The sequence below is a fragment of the Mirounga leonina genome, unplaced genomic scaffold, assembly GCF_011800145.1.
Source record: "Mirounga leonina isolate KUSES-001 unplaced genomic scaffold, KU_Mleo_1.0 Mir_173, whole genome shotgun sequence".
In the NCBI taxonomy this organism is placed as follows: domain Eukaryota; kingdom Metazoa; phylum Chordata; class Mammalia; order Carnivora; family Phocidae; genus Mirounga; species Mirounga leonina.
In genome coordinates this window covers 8,491,755-8,510,395 of record NW_023270447.1, presented here as the reverse complement: position 1 = coordinate 8,510,395, position 18,641 = coordinate 8,491,755, and the positions used below count along the sequence as shown (strand labels likewise).

At 34.0% G+C, this 18,641-nt stretch overlaps 1 protein-coding gene and 1 pseudogene across 1 annotated transcript in view; both read right to left on the bottom strand.

Moving 5' to 3' along the window:
• Positions 1 to 2,514: 2,514 nt before the first annotated feature.
• COL11A1 (collagen type XI alpha 1 chain) overlaps positions 2,515 to 18,641 on the bottom strand; it is a 203,325-nt gene continuing 187,198 nt past the window's right edge. The window contains exons 57-66 of the mRNA XM_035020280.1: positions 15,368 to 15,421; positions 14,364 to 14,471; positions 13,815 to 13,868; positions 13,673 to 13,708; positions 13,527 to 13,580; positions 11,824 to 12,073; positions 8,255 to 8,367; positions 6,766 to 6,834; positions 4,170 to 4,403; positions 2,515 to 2,944 (exon numbers count right to left, since the gene is read on the bottom strand). Coding sequence (XP_034876171.1) covers positions 2,798 to 2,944; positions 4,170 to 4,403; positions 6,766 to 6,834; positions 8,255 to 8,367; positions 11,824 to 12,073; positions 13,527 to 13,580; positions 13,673 to 13,708; positions 13,815 to 13,868; positions 14,364 to 14,471; positions 15,368 to 15,421 — 1,119 coding nt within the window. The 3' untranslated portion in view covers positions 2,515 to 2,797. The remainder of the gene's footprint in view (positions 2,945 to 4,169; positions 4,404 to 6,765; positions 6,835 to 8,254; positions 8,368 to 11,823; positions 12,074 to 13,526; positions 13,581 to 13,672; positions 13,709 to 13,814; positions 13,869 to 14,363; positions 14,472 to 15,367; positions 15,422 to 18,641) is intronic.
• On the bottom strand, positions 5,445 to 5,596 carry LOC118020521 (annotated as a pseudogene).

The window sequence follows — 18,641 nt, the reverse complement described above, 5'->3', positions numbered from 1 at the left end:
AAATTATAAAATTCTCATATGAAGAGGCACTCAGAGATTGAAGCCAAAAATAAACAAACACATAGAATAAAAGTATTACAGGGGCACCTGGGTGGCTCAGTCGTTAAGCGTCTGCCTTCGGCTCAGGTCATGGTACCAGGGTCCTGGGATCGAGCCCCACATCGGGCTCCTTGCTCTGCAGAAAGCCTGCTTCTCCCTCTCCCACTCCCCCTGCTTGTATCTCCTCTCTCGCTGTGTCTCTCTCTGTCAAATAAATAAATAAAATCTTTAAAAAAAAAAAAAGAATAAAAGTATTACAAACGTACTTCAGAGAATTAATGAAAACATTGATTTTTTTTTCCCGATTGTCTGATACTTTTGATATGGGTCCGTTTTTTATAATTAATAATTTGTTGTAAGACCTTCATTCATTTAAAATTATAAATTCTGTAATTTTTTTGTATTTGTAATTTTGTATTTTTTTTTTTTTTTTAAGAGTAAAGCCAAATTTTGTGTGCATCAGGCCCAGGATCCACCCATGCCAGGATCTATCCAGGATCAACATTATTCTCCAGAGTTTATACATGCTTGGGCCAAGACTGGAATGTCATATAATATGCTTTTTCTTTTCCACTGAGCTTCTTTTTGTTCACATTAAATCAGGTATAAGGGAGAGAAAAAAATCCAAAGCAATAAAGAAGACCATATCCATATGTGCAAGGAATAAAAAAAGATAGGCAGTTCGGTTATTTATTTGTTAATTCTATTGAGTGCCAAATTTGAGACTGTTTTGTTTAAATGGGCAAATAATACAGCTTCCCCAGGGCAGGTCAATATGCAAAATATTCTCTTATTGCTATATATTCATTAAATTGGCTGACGTATGGAATTTCTCTTGATAAAAAATATTACTTTATGTATAATTTAGAGACTATGTAAAAGTTCTGGAAATATTTCTAGTGCTGAAATTGTGAACATATGTTTGAGACTTTGCAAAATGTTTAATTATGAAAAATATCTTTCTGAAATTTTAAGTATAGCCTACCTTAATTTTGTAAATAGAGTATTACCATGTGGTGTTTTTATTTTAGACATGTGGAGAATTTAAACAACTTATCTCTGAAGGAAAATATTCTTTTCCAAAAGTATAAACGATTCTAATCTGGATGGTCAAGAAACAGAATCAAAAGCCTTTTCTGCAATAGAGAGTAATTTGGAACCTATTTAAGAAAGAGAATGACCAATCCAGGTAGACAAGACTTGAGTTTATTTATACGATTCATATCGCCCTTCTTGAAAGGACATTTACAAACTTGATTTCAAAAATAAAAGAACTTCTGAATGACAAGTGTTCACGTTTTAATTCCAGTATTACAGGTATGCTCTTTTGTGATAAATTATCAGTTGAAAATGTTCCAGTGAAATCTGGTATCAATTAATTTAACACTTCATATAAGAAATAAAACATTTATTTTCAAGTCTTACATATATTACTTAAAATAGATACAAAGTTCAATTTGTAACTTTAAAATTTTACTGCTATAGCAAGCTACCTGGAAGAAAATACCTTAGTGGAAAAAAAAAATGTTTTGATTGCTTTAATAAGTATGACTTTTAAAACAAGCACTGTTAGTAACAATCCACCCATATGCTGTTTAAGAATTAGGCAAGTCAAATAATGTATGATATTATTTTGAAAGAAAAGAAATAGTATTTTTTGGGCAGGTGCAGGTAAAATAATATTTGAAGATTATTATAATAAGCAACTTGGAATCAAATTCAAGAAGTTGGTCGATTAAAAATTATAACATTGAACAAATTCATAAATAATTGCTTAGTTCCCATCTTTTAATATTAATCTGCATGACAGAAGCACACTGAAAACAATGAGATGAGATAAGGTAGTAAAAAAATTGTACATCTGATTGTTTGCTTGATGGAGACATCCGTTTGTTAAATAGATTCTCATACACATTTTCCTGTCCAAAAATATAAACTTGCTTATTTTCCATATACACAAGGATTCTGGGAAATCCTGGCCTCTGAAAAGAAAAAGGCTGAGGTATAGCATTGAATAAAGCATCAAAATGCATGATATTTTTGGCTGAAATTCAGCAAAGTTACTGTCAGTAGAGGAGAGTTGATCCAAGTGTGCTTCCGAGAGTCCTCTAGGTTTTTGCCCCTCTGAGAAATTTGTTGGCGACATCAAATAATTGAACTCTTCAACATCAATATATACAAAGGCATTTTATTATTAATCAAAGAGAGGGAATTAGAGTCATCAGAAATACTTTATTTTTTCATAATACATATATTTATTGCCATCATAGTTCTGCAATTCTCATAAAATTAGAGTCAGATGGAATTTAGAGACACGTGCAAGTTTTGGAAATGGACACATAGATAACAGTATAGAACTGTACATAAAATAATTACAATTTATTAAACACACTGTTTTAGCACATCCTTGATGGATGGGAATGAGCACCATATCTTTTATGAATATATATTGTTCTCTTCTTTTTTCTACAGCACCAAAGAAATCCAAATAGGAAAAGGAGAGATGAAAATTGGGAATCAAGAATAAGGCCTGTTTCCATCTCAGCCACACTATCTTGTATTTTTATGATTTTCGAAGCTTTTGTCATGTAAAGATTCTGCCCCTGCAAGGGCATCGGTATTTCTAATCAGTACATATATATGTAGCAAGTTGTTTTCTATATACCATCCTTATTCAAAAACTTGCATGTGGCATAAAATGGGTTGGTGGCACCAAGGTATTTTTTTCTGTTGATTTCATATGTTCTTTGTCCTAATCTTAGCCAAGGAAACAAACAGGACCAACTTCAAATCCAAACTTCTGATTCTGATCACCAAAGTCATTGATCATTACATCAACGATAGGTACTTGATCAATTTTCGGTGTATTGATTTCAATCACAGTTTTTTCATAGCCTTTTCTGGACTGTAAAATTGAACAGAAATACAAAGTTACACAATCATTTCATAGTTTTATATGTTATTTTTTTCTTAAGCCTCTGACTGGAGGTGAGGAGGTATGAAAGAAGAGAGTAAGAAACAAATTTGCCATTATCTACGTGCAATTAACTCTTGTTGTCATCACTGATGTCATACGTAGTTTTAAATTTTGAATGCTTAATATTTAGCTGTTATTACCCAACTATAATATTTGGATACATTGCACAGTTGAAGAGAATCTTATTGAATTGATAAATACAGTTTAATATGAAAACTGATGCTAAAATTGGGTCGGGCTCCTTCATAATAATATATTCTTACCATTGTAATCATACTATATAAATATTCAAGGTTTCTTAAGATACAGTATAGAAATTATAGTGCACAAGGTCGAAAGTCAAAGCATTTCTGCTGCTATATATTAATTTTGTGAATGATTATCAGTACATAACTATTGGGAAATCCAAACACTTGCTACTTTTAATATGTTTTATTTTCTCTTCTTTGATCTGTGGATACCCTACTCACTTCTTGAAGGCATGGGCCTATTTCTTTGTAACTGTGAGTTCTTCAGTCATCAGCTACAACAATGACTTTTTTTAGTGTGCTCTCTGGATCATTTTCTTAAATAGAATTCCCATTTGTGTGAAAAGGATAGTTCCAGAGAATAGAAATAACAAAAAATGATAATAACTGCCTAAACTTGTATAATACAGAACCAACAGACAAGCTCCTTACAAACAAAACACAAGGGTAAGACTTCTCTATGGTATAAATGGTATAATGCTGATTCTTTTATCTGTCATTTTAGAATCATGGATGAAGGAGACAAATGAAATAAAGTTTCTGATTTATTTTTTTCATTTCAAGAATAACTAGCTACAATAGTATTCCAGTATCAGGAATAAGTCCATAGAAATAGCATGTGATCTAAGATTACCTTCTGTTACGGCTTTTAGAATATGTGTCTATATGTATGTTTCAGAGTGCGTGTGTGTGTGTGTGCATGTGTGTGTGCATGAGTGTGTGTGTGTGCCTGTGTGTGAATATCCATGGCTTCTAAGATACTGTATTTTAGTGCCAGTGTTAAGCATCAGATCTTAGTAACAGTTGCCATCCATTCCACGAGAGCAACCTGGCTTAGGGCCAGACTGAGGTGGTCACCCACTGCCTCTCACCCTGAGAAAGAAGGCAAAAGCCAGGATACTTACTGCGCAGCCATCATATAGTGCTTTGATGTAAGGGTTGTTGTCATAGGACATCTCCTCATCATTTGATCCCAGGAACCGAAGTGCCTTGTCGTAACTTCCCGCTGACACATCGTACCAGGCGGCTGACTGATGACAGGTGTAGGTGAAGTTTTGCCGGGCGGAGGCAGTCAGCAGTTTCAGGAATGTCATTTGCACCATATTAATGGAATTTCCTTCAACATCTAAATAGGAAAGCTGGGAATAAAAGAATAAAAAAGACACGTAAAGATTCTTTTACTCTTTCATGTTATAAAAGGATAAAAATCACTGTTGACAGTGAACTGTGATCCCAGAAGCACATGGATGAATCCACAGGCACATTTTCACTTAGGGAAAGAAAGTGGGCACGGAGGGTCAGAAGACCCAGAGACGGGATTTTATGAAATCGCTATTGTACGCCCACCCGAGTTACTGTAAGCACTACTTATCTTTGAAAAAAATCACTTTATTTCTATGCTTCATCGTCCTACCCATTAAAAATTTCCAAAAAAGTGCTTTTGTTTCCAAGAGATCTTTCATTTTATTTGTGTATCTTTTTAAATTAATGATTTAAATAAATTTAAATTATAGATTATGAAGTATCTTTCATTATGTTTCTGTATCTTTTTAAATAGTGAAACAGGGGCTCCTGGGTTGTTCAGTCGTTAAACATCTGCCTTTGGCTCAGGTGATGATCCCAGGATCCTGGGATCGAGCCCCACATAGGATTCCCTGCTAGGCAGGAAGCCTGCTTCTCCTTCTCCCACTCCCCCTGCTTGTATTCCCTCTCTATGTCAAATAAATAAATCAAATCTTTAAAAAAAAATAGTGAAGCAATGGGTACTGAGGAATCTTGGTGCAATGCAAAGGTTACCTAATTTAATTTTTTTCTTAGAGACAGTGCACGTGAGAGGGGGGAGGAGCAGAGGGGGAAGGGGAGGGGGGGAGAAATAATCTCCAGCAGACTCCCACCTCTGCTGAGCACAGAGCACAAGGTAGCTAGCTCTGGACCCTGAGATCTTGACCTGAGCTGAAAGGAAGAGTCCTCATTTAACCGACTGAGCCACCCAGGCACCCCTTAATGTTTTTTTTAAATCTCACCTACTTCTTTAAAAAATTTCATAGTATATCCACTTGGCCCAAAATTTTAAACATGTTCCTGCAGTTTTTATTTTGGGGCCATAGTTTTCTAAGGTGTTTGGTCTTCTATTTACTGCACAGACCTGCCTGTTTGTTCATTCTTAGATGATGTACTTACTCACCACTGTGTCACCAAACATAATGCCCCAGGTGAAACAAGTGAATATTTGTTGAGTCAGTAAATACTTATTTTGTGAAAAGTTTTCAATTAGCAATAATCGCGCCTTGGATAAACCTCATTGGCTATGATATTGCCAATGTGCAAAGCTAGTAAATACTTATTTTGTATTTAGAGCAGGAAGATAAATGAAAATTACTAAAACTCTTTATTAAATTCATAAATTGTTTTATTGGGTATAATTGTAATACTGGGGTCAGCTGAAACATATAAACCTAGATTTTTTTAAAAACGGAGTAGGAAATTTACCTAGACTATAGATTTACCTGATGTAGAGGCAGTTATCTATGACTTTCTTCCTTATTGTTGAATTTACTTAATCCTTACTGATTAATAGCTTAGATAGTGAGGAACCTTGTTTGGTTGAAGAAAAAAAGGCCACTTGGGAAATGCACACGAAGGAAAACAAACCAAAACAACAAAAAATAATACCACACACACCGTTCTGTGTATGTATTTTTAACTTCTACACTGGTAAGATGTCCCATGGATATCTAATGTAACTTGAAGACTGCACTGAAGAATTACGTGAACTGGAGAACTTCACTAAAATTGTTAATTAATTTGTGTAGGTTCCCATAGGATGATAACTATAAAACAGCTATCGTTGGAAAATAACAGCTTTTTAAAGAACATTAAAAATTGAATAATTACCTGGATAAGTGAGAAACTTTCATTTAAAATACATTCTTATTAATATTTTAAACACACATGTATTTTTAAACAGCTTTTATAATATAAATTTAGTTTTGGCACAAATCTTAAAATACCTACAACAAATTATTAATAGTGAACTGGTCATTGTAAGAAAATATCTAAGTGAACTTGTGCTCTAATCCAAATAAAAGGTCAGGTCAGTCAGTTCACTTTATATCTACATGTAGCAGTCAGAAAAAACATTTCACATTCCAAAAGTTTTTATTGAAATAGAGAACAAAAAATAATTTATGTATCCTCTATACCTGACATTTCTAACAATCTATTTTTATGATGTCTATCAGGTACTTAGTGGAATTCATACTTTATCTGATCACATTATTTTGGTAAGTTCAGCATATTTCCATGTATTTTGATACAAAACATTTAGACTTTTCTAAACTACCACAGTGGTCTAAGAGATATAGATGGAGCAAGCCAGAGAACACATGGAATCCGGGATAGTATAATTTAGACTTTCACAGTCCGGGTCTAGAGATATATAATTTGAGCTTCATTTATGAAGTGTAAGACAAACCATTTCATGTTGAGGTAATAACATACCAGTTTTCCTCTCTTAAATTCACTAAACCAGCTTCCTGGTTTCTCCTTTGGCCATGATGATATTCTTACCTGTTGCAAAAGAACAGGAAAATTAGAAAGTAGGTAAAAGTTAGGAGCAGTATTGTTTACGTACATATCAGTAATTTTCAGTAAGACTAAGATGCCAAAGAAGTTTTAAAACAGTCTATCCTGAACTACAGAAAATGAGATAAAGAGAAGAATTTGAGAGAGATCCTGTGAATTCCCACTTAGTGAAGACTGAGTCATTTTCTTCCTGTTTTCTTTAATTACTCAAAAAGAAGGGCGGGTTGGGGAGAATAACCTGCCGATGGCATAATAAGAGCTATAGGGGACACTGGTGGGACTCTTAGGCAAAACCCCTTGCAAAAGAACCCCTCATAATACCAGTTGGAATCAGCCATCAAGGTAAGTACCATCAGTATTCTATAGTGAAGGGAAGCATCCTGAAAGCAGTCAGCCAGTAACTAAGGGTGCCATGCTATGGAAAAGTCATTGGCAGGAAGCAAGCCTAATCATCTTCTGGGAAGAATGTTTAGAATTTTTAATAGATCTGCATTTATCGTTTTGCTTTGTAAACATCAGCAAAATATAAGGGTATCTAAGGCTTCACTGTAGGGAATTTGAGTTATCAGTGTAAGGGGAGGCATTTTCCATGTGCCCTCATTTGTTTGGGGCTACAGGAATTTTATTATGCTTCACCACTGGCCACGTTTGATGGGAAACAGAAGTTGCTTTGTCTCCTGCCCCTACTGCCCACCCTTTTCTCACAAACTTAACTTCTCTGCTAAAGAGACTAGCCACACCTAAAGGACTTTAGCTGCCTTAAGGACTTTCTGTGCCTCTGTATGCCCACACCATTTACTAAGAAGGATGTGATTTATTAAAAGATTACAAAGGCAACATTTATCACCAGAAACTGGAGAATATAATTATGCTAGTGAGAAATCTTCCCCTGTATTAGTCATTTGTCTTTATAGCTTTAAAGATAGAACTCAAATATATTGATACTGCTGGGTGAAAATCAAGAAATGTTTTTGAAGAGACTAAACATTTAAAAAGCACGCAAAGGCAGACAATGCTCTTATTTTATGTAAAAGATTACAAATTGTGTATTTTGAACATATACAGCTGTGAGTTCTATCATGTGGTAATTGGAATGAAGAATACTATACATGCACTAAAATTTGAGAATCAGCTGTGCTGTGTCATGGAAAAGCCATAGAATTTTAGAGCACAAGCAGGTGCATAAAGAATACATCTGTGTAAAAGATAAAGGAGAGAAGTATTTGTTAACTCTGTGCATCACGTTGGTGTCTTATTCATGTTTATGCAAATGAAATGCTCTAATTACCCTGTAAGAAAAGCAGATAAATGAAAATATGACAGTATAATTTTCCTGTTTAGTTCAATATTGCAAAAACATGGCAAGAACTGTCAACAGTCACCACCAAAACAGATTGGTACTTACTCCCTCAGATTTTTTGTCTGGATAAATGCAAGTCTCACCACCAGATGTGAAATTACAGTAAACTTTGAAGGAATCTCCTGAGCATCCTTGGTTAGGATCAATCCAATATTCACCTAGAAGTAGGAAAAAATATGTCATATACAAATACATTTATATAAAAATGGATTGCATTAAATATCAAATTTTATTGGAAAGAGAAATAAAGAAAAATTAATACTGATGGATCTTTTCCTACAAGAATCACTTCTATGCTTTTGGTCATATTGGGGTTTGCGTTTGAATAGTTAAAGAGTGACCCTTTGTCTTGTCTGCATCAAAGCTTTGCCCATACATTCTGCCCAGAACACTCTGGTTCCTAGCATGTCTGTTACTTTTAGGTTTCAGCTTAAATGTCACCTCCTCAAATATTAACATTCAATTTATCCATTGTAATAAGTTGCATGTATATTGGAATCAGATAAACTTAACCCTAAATCTCATATGTATTATTTACTACTTAAATCGTCTGAGTATAATAATCACTATATTTTCCTTGGTTTATTCATCTGTAACAATGGAGGTGATAGTATCTACTTAGCCTCAGGGATCATACTTTTGCATTACTTTATAGCATCAACTTCTTGTAGTAAATGTACTCATATCTTAAAAAGAAGGTCTATTTTATATATTTAAATGTAGTTTGCTATTAATGTCATTATCTAAATGGTGCAGAACAAATTTTATCATGTGAATGACTGTGACCATTAATTTCATGCTAGATGAGTAACGATGGTAAGTAGTGGAAATAACAAAATTATTTTAAAATAATTGACAATATGGTTTTTGTTGCTAACAGCTATTGAGAGACAGCATTGATTTACATGTAATAATACTTTGCTTCCCTCCTACCATTTTCTATGCTGCCACTTCATTTTAAATATTAGTTTGAATTACGTGAATCTGATTTTTAAATTTTAACATTCTGAAATCTCTAACTGCTTAACTTAGTACTAGGACTCTTAAAAATCCAATACGAGGGGTGCCTGGGTGGCTCAGTCATTAAGCGTCTGCCCTGGGCTCAGGTCATGATCCCAGGGTCCTGGGATTGAGCACCGCATCGGGCTCCCTCTCAGTGGGAAGCCTGCTTCTCCCACTCCCACTCCCCCTGCTTGTGTTCCCTCTCTCGCTGTCTCTCTCTCTCTGTCAAATAAATAAAATCTTAAAAAAAAAAAAATCCAATACCAAGGGCACCTGGGTGGCTCAGTCAGTTAAGTGTCTGCCTTCAGCTCAGGTCATGATCCCAGGGTCCTGGGGAGCCTGCTTCTCCCTCTCCCTCTGCCTGATGCTCTACCTACTTGTGATCTCTCTCTCTCTCTCTTAAAAATAAATAAATAAAATCTTAAAAAAAAATCCAATACCAATCTGCTTTATCTTTTACTACTACTGTATATAAACAGGGAAAGTACTCTAATAGTCAATTAGCTTCTACTATATGTCAGATCACTTGAAGTATTTATTTAACAAAAACATTTACATTTTTTCTGATTGCACCATTTATAGATTCACATCTGGAACCAACTGAAATCCTCAGAAAAAAAAAATACATAAAATAAAGTTAAAAATCATCCAGGATTTTACCAACCAGGATAACCACTCTTAATGGTATATATTATGGTTTTTAGAAATTCTGTGGTATTTTTTATCTTGATTTATTCAGTTAATATTGTCATTAATTTTCTTCAAATAACATAATAATAACTTAATTACTAAGACACCTTTGTTCAATAAATTCAGTATACTATGGATACCATGTACAATTTATCTCTAATTTATTCATCTCCTATTTTTACTATCAGATCCCTAAATCAAGTCACCACAATTTTTTGCCTCGATTAATCCAACAGCTCCTTAACCAGCTTCCTTTGATTCTACTTTGCTTTCTTCCAAATCACTTAAGTCATTTTCCACTTTGCTCACTATCGTTCAGCCACAGAGACCTTTCGGTTCCTTGAAGACACCAAGATCTTGTCTTCTTCAAAGCTTTTAAGAGACCCATATCCTCTGCCCGGAATACCCTTTTGATTCTTTGCATGACTGGCTACCTCTTGAAAGGTTTCAGCTTAAATGTCACCTCCTTAAATATTAACGTCCTATTTATCCAAAATTGAATCATCTCTTACTTATATACTCATTTTTCCACAGTATCTGTCATAATATGTTATTATTAATACTTACGATTTTTCTGTCTCCATATTTTGAGAATAGTAGCTCAAGGGCACTATTCCTTTTGCGCATCTATGAATCTCTGTCTGAAGAACAGTGCCTGGCACTGCTAAATTAATTAATTAATATTTAATTGCAGTTAATTAACACATTGAAGAATTAATAATGCTAGTTATTATATGGAAACCATAGGGAACTGTAGCCCATGGTGAACTTTCCATTTCCAAAATATACAAAAATTTTCCTTGACTGCTCGGGTTCTAATTAATCATATGTTGTTTTATAACTCAGCACATGTTGTAATCCTTCACATTTGAATTTCAATAATGTATGATTATCTTAGCTAGACCAGAAGTCTGAATCATTCTTATAAATCACTGCATCACTACCGAACTAAACATATTTTTTTCAAATACACATATTATAAATTTGAAGACCTTGGATATCAGTCTGTATGGAACCCTTAATAGCTACCTGTGTTTTAGTTTTAACAGGCTATGCTTGATTTTAAGACGATTTTATGACATTCTTCCTTTATGGTGGTGGCTGTTTCTGAATCACATTGAACTTTTCTCTCTGTACTGAGTTATTTAGATCTCAGTTATAGCATTCTTATATAATTGACAGAGCAAAATAATATTGTCCCAATGGTAAAAAGAGTGACAAAATATTTCCACATCAAGTGGGAGATTTAAGATCACATAAAGATCTGCCCCTTGTTAGTTTAGTAATTATGTGAGTTTATTAACTAACTCAGGATACTTGAAACTGTTGCCTTCTCAGGATGGATATGTAAACGTTTATGTTAAATGGTAGATATATTAAATTATCCTGATTATCATTACAAATAAGTTGTTCAAGTTCTGATTATTTGTGGATCAATGACATAAAGTTTTGCCCCAAGATATCCGAATTCTTAAATATTCTGTTCACCAAATCATTGCTAAACTGATAGGTCAAATATGATTCAGTTGTGCTATTACTCATGTTAACTTTACTCATATCAATGTAAAATAAGTTAGGTTATGGGATATAAATAATTATATGCTAATGTGCACATGCGTGCACACACAAAACCCTTTCTATGATAGTACAGGGAAAATACATTTATGTTATCTATAATCATCCAAAAATGATCTTGTCATAATTTAATGAAACCTTATGTAACAGGCAAGGATTCTCTGAAGAGATCTTGAATTGCACAGTGTAAATGACCTTTTCTGTCTACAAGATTGGAATGAATAATTATTTGCTTTAGTTTTATTTAGGTTCTATATTAAACATTTAACTAGAATTAATGAGCTGACAATGCACCGTCATAACTGAGAGGTTCAGTACATTTGCTGTGTCATGTATTATTAACATACCATCTGGGAAGTCCGGATGGCTGAGTTGCAGGTCTTTGCAAGTTCGGGCTGGGTTAGTCTGAGTACCCATTGGAAATTTCATATGTTCGATGTCTTGTTTCAGGGAATTGAGGGAACCAAATATTTCCTCCATTCCATCCGAGTAATCAAGAATATTATCACCTGCATCTGCTTGCATGTTTTCAACATGTCTTCTTGTTTTTTTGGGTGACAAGATTGGTAAAGGCTGAATGACTTCACCAGGTGGACCCTGTGAAAGAGATAATGTGCATGTAATTGCTTCTGAAGCTAAAATATTCTGCATAATTATTACTGGTTATGTCGTTGTTATAAGAATTTACAGTTGGTTTAGCTTTCCAATGTTTTTCCTAGTTTTCTCTAACTGCTACTATATACACATATACATATATAAATATCGATGTGTAAACTCTAAGTTCTTTTAAAAAGAATCTAGTAGGGATACTGAGGTAGACAAATCGGATGATTTCTGGACCTTTTTCTACATAAGTAATGTAGCACAGATTTGTGTGGACATATGTGCATTACCTTCTTATTTATTAATTAGTCCTCATTTATGTGCCCTATCTCTGCAACTAGATTTTAGTCTCTGAAGATTAAAACACCATTTTAGGGTTCTTATGCTACTTAATGAGTTGTCTATTGTGCTTGATAATAATTTATATTATGAAACACTAAACTTTGAAAAATACACATTAACTTATTTCAAATATAGCTTAAAACTGCATAAATTAAAAAGCTTAAAAAAATGCAGCCAGACTTGAATTTGCATATGTGGCAAGAGTAGAACTATACCAAATAGTTAAATCCATGTTGGTATGGGTCGTGTCCCACAAAAACTCATATGCAGAAGTCCTAAGCGCCCGTACCTTAGAATAAGACCTCATTTTGAAATGGGGTTGCTGTAGATATAATTAGTTAAGTAAATATAAGGGCATCAGGGTGGATCCTGTTCCAGTATGACTGGTATCCTTATAAAAAGAGGAAATTTGGGTGCAAAGACACACATAGACAGAAGATCGGAAAAGATAGGAGAAGACAGCCATCTAGGAGCCAAGGAGAGGGCCATGGAACAGACCTTCAGCTCCACAGTTCTCAGAAGGAACCGATGCTCCCCATAGTGTGATCTAGGACTTGTGGCCTCTAGAACTGTTAGATAATACATTTCTATTATTTAAGCCACCTTGTTTGTGGTGCCTGTTACGGCAGCCCTAGCAAAGCGGATCTAACACTTAGTAGTTATGTGAAGCCTGGAAAATGTCAGCATTAACAAATGTTACAAATCATTATTGCTTTTATGGTGATCATTATATATAGTAGGAAAACAAATGCCAAGTATCTAAACTTTCGTCTTTATTCCTAGTGTGGTCAGACATGTATGTATCTTTGTGGCATACAATCAACTGCTTTCATAAAAACGTGACATAAAAAAGTATATAATTTTCTTGAAAAACAAAAACAAGACTATCATAATACATAGTTAATGGATCCTTATATTCAATTAAAAGAAAAATCTTGGCATGGGGACCTGATTATGTAACTAATATAGTGCTATTTCCTAGAAAAATCAGCACTTTGACAGAATGTCTTTTTTTTTTTTTCATCCTTCTTACAAATTCAGAGAAATCACTGGCAGTCTCAGGATGCTAAATGTCAGCATATCAGTCTTGTTATTCTGCACTTACCGGAGGCCCAGGAGGCCCTGGAAGACCACTGTCACCCTTCTGGCCGGCAGGTCCCTGTTTAAAAAAAAAGGAACAAGATGAATGGGGAACAAGGCATTTGAGTGGACTTCCCTGAAAAATGAAAATCCAAAGGCAAAAGTACTTACAGCAGAGCCTTTGGTACCCTTTGGTCCTTGAGGGCCCTAGAAAAAAGGCAAAGGCAAAAGTGCAGATAAAAATCTGGAGAATTCATGACTCCTTGGTATATTTATAAGTTTATTTTATAAAATTCTTTTGTCTTGCACTTACTGGTAAGCCTGGAGGACCAGGTGGACCTATGGGACCAGCAGGACCTGGAATTCCCTACAGAGAGAATCATCCAAATTAGAGTTTTCCTCAGCTATTTTATGCCATGTTTTGCAGAACAAAACACACTGCAAACTTTTGATTATGCAAAATATATAAGAATAACCTAAAACTTTCCATTGTGAATCTAAGAAATAATTTTAGCAAGATAATCTGTATTTTTTTTCCCATTTGCTTTAATGTCTGTATCTTTATAGATATAAAGCAGCCTTCAGAATAATGATTTGTATGTTTTGGGGATTCGATAAATTTTTGTGTAATTAACTATTGAACTGTAATTTTTATGATTTCTAGTTTGTCATATTTTTAATTTATTACTTTAAGGTTAAGTAAATTTCTTTTTGAAAACATCATTGACTTAAAGAGATTAAAGATGGTCTAAATCACCTCCTTGGTCATGTTTGATGGAATGTGCTCAGGTGTGTATGTGGGTGTGTGTGTGTGTGTGTATGACTGGAAAGGAGTAGGAGAATAATTTATATCTTTACTCACTCCATCCCCCTTTGCTCCTGGAGATCCTTGAGTTCCAGGGAGTCCTCTGTCACCCTTTTCACCTTGTTCTCCTGGAGGACCAATCAGGCCGATTAAACCAGGATGTCCCTTTAGAAGGCAGAGAAAAGAAATTTAACAATATGTAAATTACAACCATCTATTAAATTATGGTCATAAAATAACTGCACACTAAATTTATGAAACATAAAAGTAAAAAAAATAGATAAAAACTTTAACCCTTTCTGAAGGATATGTAGTATTAAGAACCTGCCTTTCTCTTACCTAACAGGATCATTTACTGCTTACATTAAGTGAGACTTTTATTGGTGGGAAGGATTATTAGGGAACGAAATGTGTTCTAAAAATACCATCTTCGGTGTTTCATTTACTTAAAACGAATCCCCTCAACTAAGAGACCAATAATGGCCGTATGTAATATTGATGAAATAAACAACTGAAAAGTCATTATTTTAATAAGTATCATATTTTATATGAAATGATTTCTACTCTTCAGAAGTACTTTAGAGACATTTGGAGATTTAAAAATAATCCAAAAAACATTAACGGTATTCTAAAAAGGCTTATTTTCTTTAATTATTTGTTGCAACTCAGCATACATTCTGGAAGATCAAATTACTATTTCAAAGGTATTCTAGTTTAAATTTTTTATTTTCATGTTTAAAAACATAAAAATGGGCATTTTGTTATTCCATCTGTTTATTTTCTGAAGGGTTATTTTAGTATAACCATATGCTTTCTCCATATGGTTCCTACAAGGGGACATTGAAAAAATATAACACTGAATTCTGATATATTTTTCACTATGACTTTGTATATTTTCTCTTCTCTAAATTCATCTGGGAAGCAGAGGATTGACAGATTTTTCCTTGGTTAGAAGGACAGAGATATTCTTTGAAATTTCCTTTTGAGTGATTCAATCTGCAAAATTATTGTCTCTGCTATTAGAATGTCAAAATTGTAATAACATGTACTTTTATTCTTACCTTCTCGCCCTTGGAGCCAGGTTCACCTTTGAGGCCAGGTAAGCCAGGAGGTCCCTAAGTCATGAGAAATAATAAACATACATAGAGCAGGTATGAGTTAGAGAATCATACTACTACTATCCACAGGGCAAATTTGGTTTGGGTAATATGACAGAGTTTGAAAATAATTAATAATGATTAGTGCTTATTTTTCAGGATTCAAAATAATTTTGCTTGTTTAAAACTCCATGGCTTAATATTTAACTATATTTATAAAGCACAATATTGATAAATTTGACCACAGAAATAGGAAATTAGAAATATGGTCTTTAAACTGAAAAAGAAGGATACATTTTTAATACACTAATTTTAGAAGAAGGGATTTCCAAATCATATATCAACTCAATCAGATATTTCGGTGCTAAGCTCAGATACATTACAATATTTCATGTAAAACTAAAAAAAAACCTCAATAAATTTTTGACAGTCAACTGACCTTTGATAACCACTTTTTCTAAGCAAACTCCCAAGACAGTATTTTTAACTGTAATTCCTGAAGAATCTTTTATCTAAATGATTTGTAAATTTAATAATAGAACAATTAGCTTTTTCATATAAACATCTCTATTTTACCAATTTAACCTTTTCTTATGGTCCAAGGACAAGATATTTATCCATTTATGCTAAATTATATTTTTATGAAAATCGTGGCATGACTTCAACAACTAACTCTTAGTTCTGACCCCTACCTATGGAATCATTCATATTGATGACTTTGAAACAAACGTTTTTATAGAATAGTGTATTCCATAGTGAAGGCAATACAAAATATGACCTTTGTTCTGAAATTAATGACAAATGAAACTATGCAGGCAAGAACTTCTGTCAGAAGAAATGTAACCGACACTAAAAGAATGTAAGGATGTGATTGATGAAATCAGAGCCAATATAAGGCTACAAAATGTTGCTCACTACTACCTGAAATAGTAAGGCAGCCGGAAAAACAAAGCAAAAGATTTCTACAGTTTCTCTATGAGTTTGAGTTGTTTATATCGAATTGATTTTTAGAATTATAGCTTCAGTGACAATTTTTAACATGGCACTTAGAAAACAAATTGTATTAACTTTTACCAAACTATACCATGAGTGTTCACTATTGTATCTTCTTCAAGGCTACCACGAGCAATTTTTTTCCTCTCTACCCAGACACTTAGAATCCTCCATGTGAAAGAGCATGTTAAGTCCCAGTCCATCATTTCTGTGAATTTAAAGTATTAAGAGCCATGGATCTGATCCAAGGAGCATGATGTAATATAAAAAGTATGGGCTCAGAATAGGATAGACTTGGGATAGAAGCCAGCCTTTCTTATTAGCAATTTAAATTAGCTAACCAAAAAGAGCTTCAGTTTTCTCATCTATAAATTGAGGATTATAATTCCTGTCTTGTGAGATTGAGTAGATGAGCCTTTTGCACTCCTTAATTTCTCACATCTACACCTTAAACTGAATTCCTGATCATCAGGGGAAAGTAAGAATAGGGTTCATACAATTAGTACTGTGTAACAATAGTATTTTGGGCTAATATTATATATACTTATATTTGTTTTAATTCATGAATGAATTTGAAGTTCTCTAAGTATATTGATATAAAAGTGGACAATTTCCCTACATCATTCTATTAACAATAGATACAAATTTTTTTCATATAAAATATGTGCAATTTTAAATGTGAATGTGCCTAATAATATTCTTTTTTTTAAAAAAGATTTTATTTATTTATTTGACAGAGAGTGAGAGAGAGAGAGAGAGAACACAAGTAGGGGGAGCAGCAGAAGGAGAGGGAGAATCAGGCTCCCCACTGAGCAACATCCTGGACGCTGGGCTCAATCCCAGGACCCTGGGATCATGACCTGAGCCAAAGGCAGGTGCTTAACCCACTGAACCATCTAGGCACCCCTAATAATATTCTTCTAATAAGGAGAAAATTATTAATTGTCAGACATAAATTTATATTAATTCAGTTTAGACTTTCTTTTGTATAAAAATAATCATGCCACTTTGTTAAATATCTGACAGACAAAACGTAGACAACAAAGAAACTACCAAAGTTACTTCCAAGTACCTTCTAAGGCTGGGTTTAAAAACCAGATTTTCATTTTGTTTACAAACACCCTATCATAGTGGATCTCAAAGTGTCATCCTCAGACCAGCAGCGACAGCATCATCTGTGAACTTTTTATTAGAAAAGCAAATTCTTAGGCCTCATTCAGACCAACTGAATCTGAAATTCTGGAGTTAAGAGACCAGGGATCTGTTTCATAGGTTTGATACTCAGTATGCTTTGAGAGACATGGCTCTGTGCCATTACGTCCCAAATCAGGTTAAATCAATATGTAAATCCGAACAGCATAAAGGATCTCATTTATGTTAAAATAAAAGCATTACCTATTTAGTTCTACTAGTTTAATAATTTTTAAATTAAGGTTATATATTTTACATCTACTCTTTTCTGATTTTATCAGAAATGCATGATGAATCATTAGGAAAATAATGTTGCCCAATAGCACATTTTATTATTTTTTTAAAGTAGTTTTTTTTTAAAGATTTTATTTATTTATTTGAAAGAGAGAGAATGAGAGAGAAAGCACATGAGAAGGGGGAGAGTCAGAGGGAGAAGCAGACTCCCTGCTGAGCAGGGAGCCCAATGTGGGACTCCATCCTGGGACTCCAGGATCATGACCTGAGCCAAAGGCAGTCGCTTAACCAACTGAGCCACCCAGGTGCCCCCCAATAGCACATTTTAAAAAGAATAATATCAATGAGTAATGGAAACAAATAATTTATTGAGACCATGTCACCATCAGGATAAATGCCAAAGACTCTATATGTTAGAACAAGGTGGCATAAAAAAGTATGAAAAAAAATGGTTCTAATAAAAACGTAACTTCATGAAAGAACCATATGCTTGTACCCAAAGTAGAAACCTTTTAAGAATATTGGTTAAACCTGACATAAGTAAATTAAAAGTAAGTACATTCTCCAGACTGAAAATACAAAACTATGTACGGGCCAGATTTTTTTCTTTCTTAACTTTCCATTTTACATTCAAACTTTTTTAAGCATATGATATACTTTACAGCAATTTTGCTCTAAGTGGGAGAACTGATAGGGGCGCTGCTTGCCGGACATCAATATTCTAATCACTGCTTCATTCAGAGTCTCAAGTCTAACCACACATTAGTTGGGTGACCTTGGATCTATTACTTATTATCTCTGAGCTTCATTTATGAAGGTA